General features: G+C 44.5%; 1 protein-coding gene across 3 annotated transcripts in view; it reads right to left on the bottom strand.

Annotated features, from left to right (window-relative positions):
* Window positions 1–209: 209 nt before the first annotated feature.
* COQ10A (coenzyme Q10A) overlaps window positions 210–16434 on the bottom strand; it is a 198481-nt gene continuing 182256 nt past the window's right edge. For all 3 annotated transcript variants that reach the window (XM_069230554.1, XM_069230552.1, XM_069230553.1), the window contains one exon: window positions 210–1924. In XM_069230554.1, the coding sequence (XP_069086655.1) occupies window positions 1757–1924 (168 nt within the window). In that variant the 3' untranslated portion in view covers window positions 210–1756. The remainder of the gene's footprint in view (window positions 1925–16434) is intronic.

Here is a 16434-nt window from a genome sequence, read left to right on the forward strand (position 1 = left end):
CAGCTGAAGTAAGACAGTCTTATTCGTCAAAGGAGATAGTTTGCCGAAGAAAGCTCTCCAAAGCATATTTTAGAGCAGATAGCTGGGTGTACAAGAGCACGTACATATATAAAGACAGATTCAGAAGAGTCAGGAAAGGTTTCTCCCTCATCCTCGTGGTGTGCAGGAATGAGAGACACAAATTAAAAAGTACAAAAGGTGAGAGGATCTCACGGGAGACAACCATATTTATTCTCAGTCCGGAGTGTGCAGCAGAGGTTGTGGCCACGGCCTCATTACAGCTTGCCTCTTCTGTGTGTACAGACACCGCCTTCTCATGCCCAAGGGTTTGCACAGCCCTCGCAACTTTCAAATTCCCTTAAAACAGTACCCCCGCCTTCTTCACTGCAGCATCTGGCTTTAGGTGCAGGATTTGTGCTCTGTTCCCATAATCTACGGCTCTGACCTCGTTGGCACATGTTTTGAAAGTCAGTTTTTTGGGCATTGACCCAGGATTCGTATACAATTGCAATTTCTTTATCCTATGCAAATGGCAACCAAATCGTTTGTCTTTATGCAGATGATATGCGCCAAAAGTAGAACGGCCCTTACAGTTTTTATGGAGAACCAACTCGCAACTCCCTTTACCTCAGGCCCCTTAGGAATCCATGCTGCTTGGTGTACTCATGCACAAGTGAAAGATTGATATTGCACTTTGTCAAACCATACTTCACTCCCCCGTGCAATTAGCATGCTTAGGCATTCTCTCAGGGTACCAGCCCTTAAATCTCTTTGGTTTCAGGCACCCATTCTATTGTCAAAGTCCTAGGAGCCTTGGGCTACAGGATTAACAAAATCCTGGATAACTCGCATACCCTTCAGTTGGAATATTTCAAGCGCTTGGCATACTTCGTGTTTTCGCTCCACTAATAAACAAGTGTACATACAGTCAACTGCTGAGCTAAATGGTACATCCCTCGTTTGTTTTTGTTCACCTTGGTTTCTAGACCCATAACCACCTATCCCTCCCCCACCACGCCAGTTGGATAGAGCCTCCTTGTTGCCTCTGCCACAGCTCTGTTAACGCTTGGCTTTTGAACGGTGAGTAAGCTCATAGTCCCTTCCCCCGCAGATGTCTCTGATGGTTCTTTCAATCCTCCATGCAGCTACATCCCCTGGTTGTCGAACCCACATGAGCACCTAGAGTCATAACATGACAGCATCTGGAAAATCCACTTGGTTGCATGATTTGGAGTTTACAACACACGTTAATTAATTAGTGGTCAGTCCTTCCTCCAGATAACCGCGCATGTTCAAAAAACCACACCCGGTGAGGAATGGTTTCTATAGGCAGAAACTGGGGTCGGCGTTCTTTCTTCAGTGCAATGCTGCACCTGATAAACATCGGTCCAAAGTGAACTAAATTCCAAGAGTGCATCTGGCTGTGCGCGGGTCTCAATCACGGGTTGAACACTTTATACCAATGCTGGTCCTTGGGGCTTTTGAGCAGGAACTGCAATGCGTTTGTGTTACAACTTCAGCAAGTCAGTGATGTGGGTTTCTCCACCAAGTGTACAACAGTTCACAAATCTGCATATAAATTATGTACTTTCATAACAACCAGAAGGGATAATCAAATAAATAATATTTTAAAAGTGGGTGCTCGCGCACCACCTTTCTCAGCTCGTATGTCCGTAAAGGTTTCCCTGCCCTCCCCGTTAATTATTGGACTCGGCCTTTGTTGACATGCTTTGGCAGCGTCCTTCGAGGCCTAACATCACGTCTGGTGCACCTCGTGGAACATCAGCTCACGCGGGATGTTGGTTTCCGGTCCAAACGTCTTGCCAGCACGCCGCTCAAAAGCAGCTACCATCTGCTTTACCACTTCGTCAAAGAAAACTGTGGCCAGCTGGGAGTGAAGCAGCGATCGGAACTCAAAAGAAATCTGAGGGGTGAGTAAGAGGAATGACACATTAGTGAAAGAGAAAAACACAATGCAAGCATAACAGGAGGTGGGGTCAGGAGAGAGACGCTCTCTCACAGGATCATGCACCTGCATCACTACCAATGTTAACTGGGCCTTTTGGACCAAGCCCCCTTTTCATCAATATTTTAGTTTTTTTTCTTTTCTCGCTCTCTCTCTCTCTCTCTATATATATACACACATATATATATATATATATATATATATATATATATATATATATATATATATATATATATATAGAAAATGTCACTTACCCAGTGTACATCTGTTCGTGGCATGAGACGCTGCAGATTCACATGCTGTGCACATCCCGCCATCTAGTGTTGGGCTCGGAGTGTTACAAGTTGTTTTTCTTCAAAGAAGTCTTTTCGAGTCACGAGATCGAGGGACTCCTCCCCTTTCGGCTCCACTGCACATGGGCGTCGACTCCATCTTAGATTGTTTTCCCCGCAGAGGGTGAGGTAGGAGTTGTGTATCTAGTAATAGTGCCCATGCAATGGAGTAAATATGTATGTACATAATGTGTTTAAAAGTGATATATTTACAAATTTACAAGTCTAATTTTTTCTCAACTTAAAACGGCTACAGGCTCCCGGGGAGGTGGGAGGGCGCATGTGAATCTGCAGCGTCTCATGCCACGAACAGATGTACACTGGGTAAGTGACATTTTCTGTTCGATGGCATGTGTAGCTGCAGATACACATGCTGTGCATAGACTAGTAAGCAGTTATCTCCCCAAAAGCGGTGGTTCAGCCTGTAGGAGTTGAAGTTGTTTGAAAAAGTCTGTAATACTGCTTGTCCTACTGTCGCTTGCTGTGTTAACACATCCACGCAGTAATGCTTGGTAAATGTATGAGGCATAGACCATGTGGCTGCCTTACAGATTTCAGTCATTGGTATGTTTCCTAGAAAGGCCATGGTAGCACCTTTCTTTCTAGTTGAGTGTGCCTTTGGTGTAATAGGCAGTCCTCTTTTTGCTTTTATATAACAGGTTTGAATACATTTAACTATCCATCTGGCAATGCCTTGTTTGGATATTGGATTCCCTGTATGAGGTTTTTGGAATGCAACAAACAGTTGTTTTGTTTTGCAAATTTGTTTTGTTCTATCTATGTAGTACATTAGTGCCCTTTTAATGTCTAATGTATGTAATGCTCTCTCAGCTACAGAATCTGGTTCTGGAAAGAATACTGGGAGTTCCACTGTTTGATTTAAGTGGAACGGTGATATGACCTTAGGTAAGAATTTAGGATTTGTTCGTAGAACTACTTTATGTTTATGTATCTGAATAAATGGTTCTTGTACAGTAAATGCTTGTATTTCACTTACTCTTCTGAGAGATGTGATAGCTAGCAGAAATGCTACTTTCCATGTTAAGTACTGTATCTCACATGAGTGCATGGGTTCAAAAGGTGGACCCATAAGTCGTGTTAAGACAATGTTGGGATTCCACGAAGGAACTGGTGGTGTTCTTGGTGGGATAATTCTTTTCAGACTCTCCATAAATGCTTTTATGACTGGGACCCTGAATAATGAAGTTAAGTGCGTAATTTGCAGATAAGCTGAAATTGCAGTGAGATGTATTTTTATGGATGAAAAAGCTAACTTTGACTTTTGTAAGTGTAGTCGGTAACTTACAATGTCTTTAGCAGATTCGTGTAATGGTTGAATGTGATTATTATGGCAGTAATAAACAAATCTTTTCCACTTATTTGCATAGCAATATCTTGTGGTTGGTTTTCTAGCTTGTTTTATGACCTCCATACATTCTTGTGTAAGGTCTAGATGCCCGAATTCTAAGATTTCAGGAGCCAAATTGCTAGATTCAGCGATGCTGGATTTGGGAGTCTGATCTGTTGTTTGTGTTGAGTTAACAGATCTGGTCTGTTTGGTAGTCTGATATGGGGCACTACTGAGAGGTCTAGTAGTGTTGTGTACCAAGGTTGTCGTGCCCAAGTTGGTGCTATTAGTATGAGTTTGAGTTTGTTTTGGCTCAATTTGTTTACTAGATATGGAAGGAGTGGGAGAGGGGGAAAAGCGTATGCAAATATCCCTGACCAATTCATCGATAACGCATTGCCCTGAGAGTGAGCCTGTGGGTACCTGGATGTGAAGTTTTGGCATTTTGCGTTTTCTTTTGTTGCAAATAGGTCTATTTGCGGTGTTCCCCACCTTTGGAAGTAAGTCTTTAGTATTTGGGGATGAATTTCCCATTCGTGGATCTGTTGATGATCCCGAGAGAGATTGTCTGCTAACTGGTTTTGAATTCCAGGTATGAATTGCGCTATTAGATGAATGTGGTTGTGAATCGCCCAATGCCATATTTTCTGTGCCAAGAGACACAACTGTGTCGAGTGTGTTCCTCCCTGTTTGTTCAGATAATACATCGTTGTCATGTTGTCTGTGGGTTATTATAGGTTGAAATGCTTTCAGCTCTAGAAATACTGCTAGGAGTTTTAAGTGATTTATGTGAAACTGTCTCTGCTGAGTGTCCCATTGTCCTTGGATGCTGTGTTGGTTGAGGTGTGCTCCCCACCCTATCATGGAGGCATCCGTTGTGATTACGTATTGAGGCACTGGGTCTTGGAAAGGCCGCCCTTTGTTTAAATTTATACTATTCCACCATTGAAGCGAGGTGTATGTTTGGCGGTCTATCAACACTAGATCTTGAAGTTGACCCTGTGCTTGTGATCATTGTGATGCTAGGCACTGTTGTAAGGGCCGCATTTGCAATCTTGCGTTTGGGACAATGGCTATGCATGAGGACATCATGCCTAGTAGTTTCATCACTAATTTTACTTGTACATTTTGATTTGGGTGCATGGCTTGTATTACGTTGTGAAATGCATGTACCCTTTGTGGACTTGGAGTGGCAATCCCTTCTGTTGTGTTGATTGTTGCTCCTAAGTATTGTTGTATCTGACACGGCTGTAGGTGTGATTTGTTGTAGTTGAGTGAGAAACCTAGCTTGTGAAGGGTTTCTATAACATACTTTGTGTGTTGTGAACACTGTTCTTGCGTATTGTTTTTGATTAACCAATCGTCTAGGTACGGGAACACATGTATTTGCTGCCTTCTGATATGAGCTGCCACCACTGCCAGGCATTTTGTAAAAACTCTTGGCGCTGTTGTTATCCCGAATGGCAAAACTTTGAACTGGTAATGTATTCCTTGGATTACAAACCTTAAGTACTTTCTGTGGGAAGGATGTATAGGTATATGGAAATACGCATCCTTGAGGTCTAGTGTTGTCATGTAGTCTTGTTGTTTGAGCAATGGGATCATGTCTTGCAGTGTCACCATGTGAAAGTGATCTGATTTTATGTATATGTTTAATGTTCTGAGATCTAGTATAGGTCTTAGAGTCTTGTCTTTTTTGGGTATGAGAAAGTACAGGGAGTAAACTCCTGTTCCTTTCTGATGAATTGGTACTAGCTCTATTGCCTCTTTTTGCAACAACGCTTGGACCTCCAGTTGTAAGAGATCCATGTGTTGTTTGGACATGTGTGTTTTCGGTGGGACATTTGGAGGGAATCGAAGAAATTCTATGCAATAACCATGCTGGATAATGGCTAGGACCCACGTGTCTGTTATTTCTTCCCAGTTGTTGTAGAAATTGGTTAGTCTCCCCCCCACTGGTGTCATGTGTTGGGGATTTGTGACGTTGAAGTCACTGTTTATTTTGTGGAGTTTTGGGGCTCTGGAACTTCCCTCTACTCTTTGGGAACTGTCCTCCTCTGTATTGTCCCCTAAAACTTCCCCGCTGATATTGACTTTGATAAGTGGGTCTTGTTTGTGAGGGTGAGGGTTCTGTGCTCTGTCCCCGAAACCCCCCTCGAAAATGTGTTTTCCGAAATGTGCCTCTGCTCTGTGGGGAGTAGAGTGTGCCCATGGCTTTGGCCGTATCTGTGTCCTTTTTAAGTTTTTCTATGGCAGTGTCCACCTCCGGCCCAAACAACTGCTGTCCGTTAAAGGGCATATTCAGGACTGCTTGTTGTATTTCCGGCTTGAATCCTGAGGTTCTTAGCCATGCGTGCCTTCGTATGGTCACTGCTGTATTTACAGTCCTAGCAGCTGTGTCAGCTGCATCCATTGCTGAACGTATCTGATTGTTTGTGATACTCTGGCCTTGCTCCACCACTTGTTGTGCTCTTTTTTGGAACTCTTTGGGCAGGTGTTCTATGAAATGTTGCATTTCGTCCCAATGAGCCCTATCATATCTCGTCAGCAATGCCTGTGAGTTGGCAATGCGCCATTGGTTGGCTGCCTGTGCCGCAACCCTTTTCCCCGCAGCGTCGAACTTGCGACTTTCTTTGTCTGGAGGTGGGGCATCTCCTGAGGTGTGCGAGTTCACCCTTTTACGAGCTGCCCCTACTACCACTTAGTCTGGTGTTAATTGCTGCGTGATGTACACAGGGTCTGTTGGTGGTGCTTTGTATTTTTTCTCCACCCTTGGAGTTATGGCCCTGCCTTTCACAGGCTCCTGAAACACTTGTTTGGAGTGTTTGAGCATTCCTGGTAACATAGGGAGACTCTGGTACTGGCTATGTGTAGACGACAGTGTATTAAAGAGAAAGTCATCCTCTATAGGTTCTGCGTGCAGTGTGACATTATGAAACGCAGCTGCTCTTGACACCACCTGTGTGTAGGCAGTGCTGTCCTCAGGTGGTGACGGTCTTGCTGGATAACAGTCGGGACTGTTATCAGGTACAGGCGCATCATAAAGATCCCATGCGTCGGGATCATCCTGACTCATCCCTGTGTGAGTTGGGGACTGCATCATTGGTGGAGTGGCTACTGGTGATAGTTGTGGTGAGCGTTGTGGAGATGGTGGCGGAGTCACTTGTCTTGCCACCTTTGCCTGTGGCTGCTTGTCTTTCTCTTGGAAGGCAAGTTTTCTTTTCATTCGTATTGGAGGGAGAGTACTGATCTTCCCTGTGTCATTTTGAATGTGGAGCCTTCTTTGAGTGTAATCTGGCTCCACTGCCTCTAGTTCCTGTTCGAATCTGTGTCCTTGCATCTGTGAGGACAGGCCCTGTTTCTCGGTGTAGGAACTCGATTTTGGTTCCGAGGCCAGATGTTTCGGTATGGAAACTTTTTCGGCAGTCTTTTTCGGCTCCGAAGACACTTTTTGAATTTTCTGCATACTGATCTCTCGATGCCGACTCAGTTCGGTGCCGCCCTCTCGGTGTCGAGATTGCTCTGACCCGGTGTCTCGGGGTCGAGTCTGCTCTGACCCGGTGTCTCGGGGTCGAGTCTGCTCTGACCCGGTGTCTCGACTGGAGTCGAATGACTTCGACACATGCATGCCCTTTTTCGGTGCCGATGGTCGGTCACCTATTTTTCGGGTTAAGCCATGGCCTTCTGGCGGTGGCGTCCCCTGGGCTTTAGCGTTTTTTCCGTGAGTTTTGTGTTGTGACGTCTTACTCACGGTTTTCGACGTCTGTTCGGGATCGACCTCGTCGGAGTCCGAATCCGCAATGGAGAAGGTTTCTTCCTCTTCCGCCAAGTGTCGTTGTCCTGTCGGTGCCGACGCCATTTGTAGTCTTCTTGCTCTTCGGTCTCTTAACTTCTTCCTCGACCGAAACGCTCGACAGGCCTCACAAGTATCCTCTTTGTGTTCTGGAGACAAACACAAATTACAGACCAGATGCTGATCTGTATAAGGATACTTGTTGTGACATTCGGGGCAGAAGCGGAATGGGGTCCGTTCCATTAGCCTTGAAGACGCACGTGGTCGGGCCAACCAGGCCCCGCCGGGGAATCGAAAACCCCGAAGGGCCACCGGAGCTCTTCCGAAATCGGTGTCGATCTGTTGTAACTAGCCCGATACCGAACGCAAACGATACCATCAAATTTTCTGAGATTTTAACTAACTTTCCGAACCGAGACGCGGAGCGAAAAGGAACACGTCCGAACCCGATGGCGGAAAGAAAACAATCTAAGATGGAGTCGACGCCCATGCGCAATGGAGCCGAAAGGGGAGGAGTCCCTCGATCTCGTGACTCGAAAAGACTTCTTCGAAGAAAAACAACTTGTAACACTCCGAGCCCAACACTAGATGGCGGGATGTGCACAGCATGTGTATCTGCAGCTACACATGCCATCGAACATATATATATATATATATATATATATATACATACATACATACACACACACATATACGCACAGGGGGCATAGGTGTTGTCACCATACACTACCAGTCTCATATGGAGTTCTGCGTCCAGAGACAGTCCAAGGGATTGGCAAAACAATACATGGTTTAAATCGCTAGTCACATGTATCAATCTCTATGACAGAAACAAACAGTGAAAAAGCGCTATCCCAACTAAAAGGCAGTGGAGCAAAGACACAACTTTTTACTCACCAAGTCCGCAAGGGCACAGAAAAACCCAGTTGCTACAGTGTATTGATAGTCAGGACTAAGTTAACATAGTAAGAGCGTTTTTGGCTTTGCTAATAACTTCGGTGCCGTTTGAGGAATCTTCACAAAACTTTCCAAAAACGAAGTTCACCTACCTCAGTTCCATCTTTAAAAGTTTCGGGATGATCCATCATGTGGGGGCCAAGAAAAATGGGGGTCCCAAAATACAATTTTCCCAACCAATTTCTACAGGGATATTTGAACTGAGCTTCAACCCAAATGGCTGAACGTAATGACACCAAATTTGGCAGAAAGCTGTCTCTTTACACAGAAAGTGTGCTTTTGGATTTTTGTAATCGGGTAATATTTGAAAAATTAAGGTTCAAAATTTATGTTGAAAAAGAAAACAAAGGTTTCAGTGACTGTATGGTTAGGTGAAAATGTCAGTTTAAAACCTACTGAAATTCTCCAGTTATTTCAAGTAACTATAACTTGTACCCTTTGTATGTGCCATTTATGACCGGACATATTACATCACTCATGACATATTCAATTACATTATTGATAATATCGATACAGCATCTGAAAATGACATAATTGAAAACAATACTGTGCATGGCAGGGTGCGAGAAAACTGAAATTTTCACTTAACTATGACATCACATTAAGCTTGAATTGGGATTTTATTAATTACACCACCCAGGTGGTTTCCCCCCAACAAACTTTTGGCAAGTTAAAATTGGTGAATTTATCCACACTGGACTAGGGGTGACAGCAGGAAGTGGGGGAGTGGGAGGTAGGAGGTATAGAAACATGCTGTATTACCACTTATTTCCAATTCAGAGGGGCGGAACTTGGTATGGTGCATATTACTGCACCTGGTAAATGGCACACCCTGCAGATTTAATAAGTGTAGGTTGCAGAATTCCTGCATAAAAGGAAAACTCGGAATGAGCCCCTGCACAGACCCTTTTAGAGGATCTATGGGCTAACTAATGCAATAGTGGACGCATGCTTTCCAATTAGGTGTGTGACAGACATGTGAGGTGGGTCTAGGATCCTCTCTCAGGACCTGCACACGCTCCTCCAGATGCTAAACAAATTCTAAAACCGCTGGTGCATATGCCTAAATTGATCTGGGTGTCTGAAAGGACTTTGATGCTGAATCAGAAGATCAGTGCCCAGCTGCAGTTTTTCTTGTGAATGTACACCCATCTTCAAAACTATAAAGTACCAAGACTGCCTTACCCACTATGGCGCTACTAGGATGAGGGTCAGTGACATTTGCCTCACTTTCCTCACCATATATGGGATAGAGGGAAGTGGAGGAAAAGCATAAGTAAATATTCCTGACGAGGCGATCTATAGCACAATGTCCAAGGACAGTGGATGGGGGTACCTGGAGGCAAAGTTTTGGCATTATAAGTTTTGAGTGGAGGTGAACTGATCAATAGTGAGAGTGCCCCGTTGGGTAAAATCCTTTTGAAAGACTTGGAGATTCATCGCTCACTCAGACTTCCTGATGCACCCAGCCCGGAAGGTCCACAAAGTAATTCTCTACGCCTGGCTTAAGCTCCCCTAGTAGCTGGATGTGGTGCCAAATAGCCCCGTGCCAGATGTCCTAGGCTAGTGCAGACAGCTGAGGAATGTGAATGTCCTCCATTTCTTGATGTAATGAATTGCTGTCATATTGTCCAGCTTTTTTGAAGGCTGTTTTGACTCATACAAGGCTTTAAAAAGCCAGAGAGCAATTCTGATTACCGTGTGTTTCAGGTAGTTGATATGGCAACTTTGTTGTTGTGTAGTCAGATAGAGAAGGGAGTAAACACTGTGGAGGAGTCACAATTATTTTTAATAAGTTCATTTCCTTCTCTGTTTTTATGTCTCCCCATTGCCAGATTCCGAGGTCCTTGCAATTCAGCTTCCTTCTAAAAACTGAGAGACTATAACTCTTCTGCTAGTTTATTGTTCTTTCCCGGTCTTTCCTTTTAAGTTCTTATCTGAAGCCACTGCAGTATTTCCGACCAAATTCATTTTTTGGTTCATATAAACCATCACATTTAGTTGCCAGATCGTCACTAAATTGGTCCTAAATAAGAGCAGGCAAGCTTTCTTCTCTTTTCATCATTAATGTAGGAATGATTAACAATCCTTCTGCCAGAGTGTCTATTCCTTCCCTATTACTAAGGTTGTGAACTGTGCCCCCTTTGAATATTCAGACTACAATATTAAAGATAATGATATCTTCAGCATGGTTTAACAAGCTCATAGCTTTCAAGCAACTCTTGAAAGCTTCTGAAAGAGGTTAGAGGCACTTCTATGATTCAGGTAAACAAGTAGAGTATAAATAATCCTCTAGGTATGAGAACTTGATCAAAGTTCTGAAAGTTCTCAATTTTTCTAATAGGATTCTTAATGCTCACAATTTGCAAAAAGAATTGTTTAAAATTATTAAAGCCTCCACAAAGGTCCCTTCAGCTATAGCTTTTCCCAGTGTTTCTGGAGAACTGCTCACTGACTTTGTCCCATCACTAAATTGGGCAAAATTAGAAATTACAAAGTCTCACTTATTCAACCTGTTCTAGGAGAGATGCCTGGCAACTTAATGGCTACCTCAGCACCCAAACGGTTGGAGTTCACTCATCACATTCCTCGTGAAGATATGGTATTGCTTATTAGCCAACGTAGATCAGGGTCATTCATATCATCTTGTTCTCCAAGCTATGTTTCTCTGACTATACCATGGTTTTGCCAGAGAAACATGGTTTTCCTCTCTACCTGATGGATTGGTTCCTGAAGATTTGAAAAAGGGTCCAATGGCACATTTGTTGGAAAAAACCTTTTCTCAATCATATGCCTCTGTCCCATTATTGTACTATATTTTTGGTTCTGGCCAAAAAAATTGGTATCTTGGTTTGCCAAAGAATTGATTCTTTCTAGAATCAGTTATCATCCGAGACGATTCCCAGATTGAGGTCCACTCCAACAGACGTACAGACTAGCCTTTATGGCTGTTTTGTTTGATCTGTGGTTGGCTGCAATGAAAACATCTCTTTCTTCGTTCCCAATTTTATTGGACATTTAATCCACATTCAACACCATCAATCATCACATCTTGCTTCCATAGTGACAGACTGGTATTGGTGGAACCACTCTTGGGTAGCGTTCATAATTTTTAAATATTAGATCTTAAGAAGTGTTATTGTCCTAACAGCCGTTGGTGCCAAAACAAATCAAATACGGTGTTCCCAAGGCAATATACTTCACTTGTTGCCTTGGGACTTTGATTCATTCTTCTGTGATAGAACTGTACACTTACAGTGACAATACTTAGCTCATTTATTAGCTGAGAGCCCCAGCTGTAAGCCTTTCGTCCATGCAGAACTGCTTATCAGCAGTTCTTGGATGAATCAGAAATAGCTCAAATTAACTATGACTAAAACATAGATCCCGATGGTGGATCCTAGAACTGCATCATTTCTGCAATCACCATGGATATCTACCTGCGACATCTGTTATTCTGTCTTTGACTCTGTCAAAACTCTTAGGGAAAAAACTGATGCTGTCCTTCAAATGCACACCCAAATTGGTTCAGTTATCTTGTCTTGCGCCATCCACCTTCAGCAGCTTCAAGCAATTTTGCCCTCTAACTCCTGAGAGCAATATTATGGTGGCCTCTAGACTGGGCTTTTGTAACAGTCCCTGTCTGAAGTCAAGAGTTGTTACACTGGCTGCAATCAATCCATAATCGGGCAGTTAGAATACAGAAGGACCTCCAGAAAATATACTTTTACTTCTAATATTTTAAAGGCCCTTCACTTGCTCCCCATACTTAAACGTGTAATCTTTAAGGTCTTTTACACTGTTCATCGTTCAATACAGGGCTCTTCACCTTCCATTTCCCAAAGACTTGTTTGCTTAACTCCAATTAGGACTCTTTACTCATACCCAAAAGCTTCATTACAATTATTACAGTCAGCATACTGAAAAAAGAAGCACCAGCTCTTGGCATGCATCACCCTCTGCTTGTTGGGGGGTATGCTTTCATTATAGCAGCATTTACTACCAAGCCTGAGAAAGCCTGAAGGTGAGACTTTTTGGGGTTTACAGTGAACCCTAGGCGTTGGAGCAGGGTTAGAGCAACCCAAGTACTTTCTAGGCACTGCTGTCCAGTGCTGCTCCTAATCAGTCAGTCATTGAGGTATGGGAAGACCCAGATGTCTACTCTGAGTAGATGTGTGGTCACCACCACCAGACACTTGGTGAAGTCCCTTGGAGCCATGGTGACTACGAAGGGTGGTACTTAATTTGATTGAGCTGGCAACTTACAGCAGACCAAAAGTTTTAATGATGGGTGGGAATGTGGAATTAGGCATCCTTGAGGTCTAACGCCTTCATGAAGTCTCCTTAGAGCAGCAGAGGGATAACGTCCTGCTGGGTGGTCGTATTCAAGTGCTCCAAGAGGATGTACCAATTCAGAGCCTTTCGGTCTAAGATGGGCTGGGGGAACAATCCTTCTTTTTAATGAGGAAGTACAGTGACTGAAAGCCATCGCCTCATTATTGTGAGGATACAGGCAGTTTTGGATGAGTGCTTGGAGCTCTTCCTCTGAAGGAAACAGAGGTGATCTTGTCTGAGGATGTGTTGGCATAGTGCTATGTTGGGAAGAGATGTGGAATTTTAAGCAGCAGTCCTGTTAAACTATTGCTAGCACCCACTGATCTCAGGTGATTTCCTCCCAGCTAGGGTGTAAGTCCTTTAGTCTCCCTTGACAAGTGTCGTATGATTGGGGGGTGAGGAGACATGAGCTAAGGAAACCAGCAGGAAATTGACAGAGCAAAACACCTAAATGGTTTATGGCAGACCTACAGGAACTCAAGCACTCCTGCAGATGACTGGAACGTAAATGGAGGAACAGCAAATCAACCGAAGGCCGCACAGCCTACAAGAATGCAGTCATCACGCACCACCAGAACATCAGAGCTACCAAAAAAGCCGCCATTCAAGCATGCCTCAACACCAGCACTCACAACAGCAAAAAGCTCTTTGCCATCATCAAAGAGTTCACAAACCTCGGGACAGACACCTCATCTATCAATCCATCCCTCTCAAGACCTCGGCAACGACCTCGCCAACTTCCTTCACTGAAAAATTCAGGACATTTACGAAGGATTCAGGAACCAAAACCCGCCAGCATCGTTCACCACCACGGTCCTTGCACCTCACCAGATCCTGAACTCCTGGACCCCCATTGTCAAAGAGGACACCCAAAGACTGATGAACTCCATCCACTAGGGAGCACCCTCGGATCCATGCCCTCATCATATCTTCAACCTGGACAGCACCACCATAGCACTGGAGCTCTGCCGAACTATTAACTGATCCTTCGAGACCGCCACCTTCCCATTAGAGTGGAAGCTCGCCAAGATCAAAACCACTGCCCAAGAAACCCACAGCGGAATCAAGGGAGCTGAAAAAGTACAGACCCAACTCTCTGCTCCCTTTCCCAGCCAAAGTAACGGAGAAAGCCGTCAACCAACAACTCACAAAATTACTTGACACACCAAATCCTAGACCCATCCCAATCCAGTTTCAGAAGCAACCAAAGCACTGAAACCGCACTTCTAGCAACCACTGACGACATACACATCATACTAGACCACAGAGGCATGGCCACACTCATCCTCCTCGACCTCTACACTGCTTATGACACTGTCTCCCACTCCACCCTCTGCAACAGACTACATGTTGCTGGCATCTGAGATAAAGCACTGGACTGGATCAGGTCCTTCCTCACCCGAAGTACACAGAGTGTCAGACTACCACAGTTCATGTCAGAACCCAAAGACACAAGCTGCGGAATGCCCCAAGGATCTTCACTCGGCCCGACAATTTTCAACATATGCATAGCCCTGCTTGCCAAGATCATCAGACAACACGGGCTAAACAGTCTCCTACGCCGACGATACCCAACTGATCCTCTCCCTGTCCAAGGACTCTGCAATGGCCAAGAGAAATGTCCACACAGGAAGAGAGCAGTCGTCGCCTGAATGGAAGCCAGCTGCCTCAAACTCCTCCTGGACAAGACAGAGATCCTCATAACTGGCTCCACCCCCTGCTGCCTGGATGAGTCCTGGTGGCTCACTGCACTGGGAAACGCCCCTGCAGACCATGTACGCAACCTGGGCATTATCCTGGACTCCTCTCTATCCATGACCTGCCAAGTCAACGCCGTCTCTTCGTCATGCTTCCACACTCCTGCGGATGATTTTCAAGTGGATTCAAGGAAGATAGTCACCCACGCCCTTGTCACTAGCAAACTGGACTATGGCAATGCACTCTATGCCAGCATCACCAGGAAACTTCAATCAAGACTACAAAGAATCCAGAATGCAGCAGCAAAACTCATCATGGACATCCACGACGTAGTCACATCTCCTCCCACCTCAGAGACCTACTCTGGCTCCCAGTCAACGAGCACATCACATACTAACTCTTGATCCATGCCTACAAGGCCCTGCACAACATAGGACTGGCATACTTCAACCACTGCCTCACATTCTACGTACCCAACAGACATCTACTTTCTTCCCAGTTCACCCTTGCAGCCGTCCAAGATCTGGAATAGCACAGCAGAAGGAAGATCTTTCACCTATCTAGCAGTCCAGACATGGAACACGTTACCTCTCAAGCTCAGTATGACTGCATCATTGAAACAGTTCAGGAAGAACCTCAAGACCTGGCTGTTCGACTGAGCCACACACCCATAAACAATACCTTGAGACCCTATGGGTGATTAGCCACTCTCTACAAATATCTGATTGATTGATTGATTGATGAGCGAGTCAGTGTGTAGGAGTAAAGGCTCATTTACCAGAGATGCCCCTGTCCTTGCCCTCAAAGTTTTGCCCCTGTAAACTCTCTCCATTAATATCCTCTTCCTGTCTGTGACTCATGAAAGGCGTGTTGCTGGCACTGGTAGGTTTGCGCCAGGCCAGACAGTGTGACCTTGTTCCTGCCCCTGGAAAGTCATCTATGAAAGATGCCCCTTGGAGGAGCAGACTGCAGGGTGCCCTTGGACTTAGAAAAAATCTGAAAGAATGCCGAAATTGCAAACATCTCATTCACTTGGAGTCCAAAGGGATGTTCCCTTTCGAAAGGGATACTGAGACGAGAAGCCGTGGGTGGCTGCAAAGCAGGATATTGGTGTTTAAGCTGTGAGAAGCAGTATCCACAGCATCACATGTGTAGCAGATGTTCAGTTTGGAAATAAGCCTTCCCTCAGCAACTAGTTCTTCCCCTCTCTTCTTGTATGTCTCAGGGAGAGGCAGGGAGGCTGCACAAGCGCCTCCATCTCCTGCCACTGAAACCTGTTGTATCACAACAGCAGATCAAAAAAATTGGAGAACTGAATGGCTGCACCAACTACTACATGCTTGGCAGTGGCATCAAGGCGCTTGCTCTCCTATGGGGGAGGGCGTCTTCTTTGCCTGAGTTGAGACCCAATTTCTTGCAATATGTACTACCAGTGAGTCTCGGGGATCTGACCTTGATATAAAGAAGGTTGATGGAAAAAGACAAACTTCTTCTCCACCCACATAATGACCACCTTACCCCTGAAAGTGTCTTCGAAGTTGCAGGCCTGGGAAAATCATAAATTTTTTTACTAGACCTGCAGGTCGAGTAGCTTGAACAATCTAATTGACCTAACTAATGTACTTGACCTATAAACGGGTCTCAAATTGTGTGATCCTATGCAAATATTGTATTTCACAGTCACCTTTTTCTTTATTCTCACATGAGTGCACCTTCAAATATGCAATTTCAGCATTTCTGCTGTAAAAAGCTACACTTTTGTTTGATTAAAAACACTAAACGTTTGCTCCATGTATAATACATCTAGCCCACATATAACATGATCCATGCATGACTTGCCCCTTAATTTACTAATAGCTTTGCCATCAGGGCAGGAGTGTTTCTCAGTTTAAGTGTAAACACTTGCTTTTAATATGTATATTACTAAAGCATGATGTGGTAGTGCACTGTCATTTACAGACAGTACATTTCCAAGAAATGTCCAAAAACCTTCCCACTAACTTGT

Source organism: Pleurodeles waltl, chromosome 4_2, assembly GCF_031143425.1.
Source record: "Pleurodeles waltl isolate 20211129_DDA chromosome 4_2, aPleWal1.hap1.20221129, whole genome shotgun sequence".
In the NCBI taxonomy this organism is placed as follows: Eukaryota; Metazoa; Chordata; class Amphibia; order Caudata; family Salamandridae; genus Pleurodeles; species Pleurodeles waltl.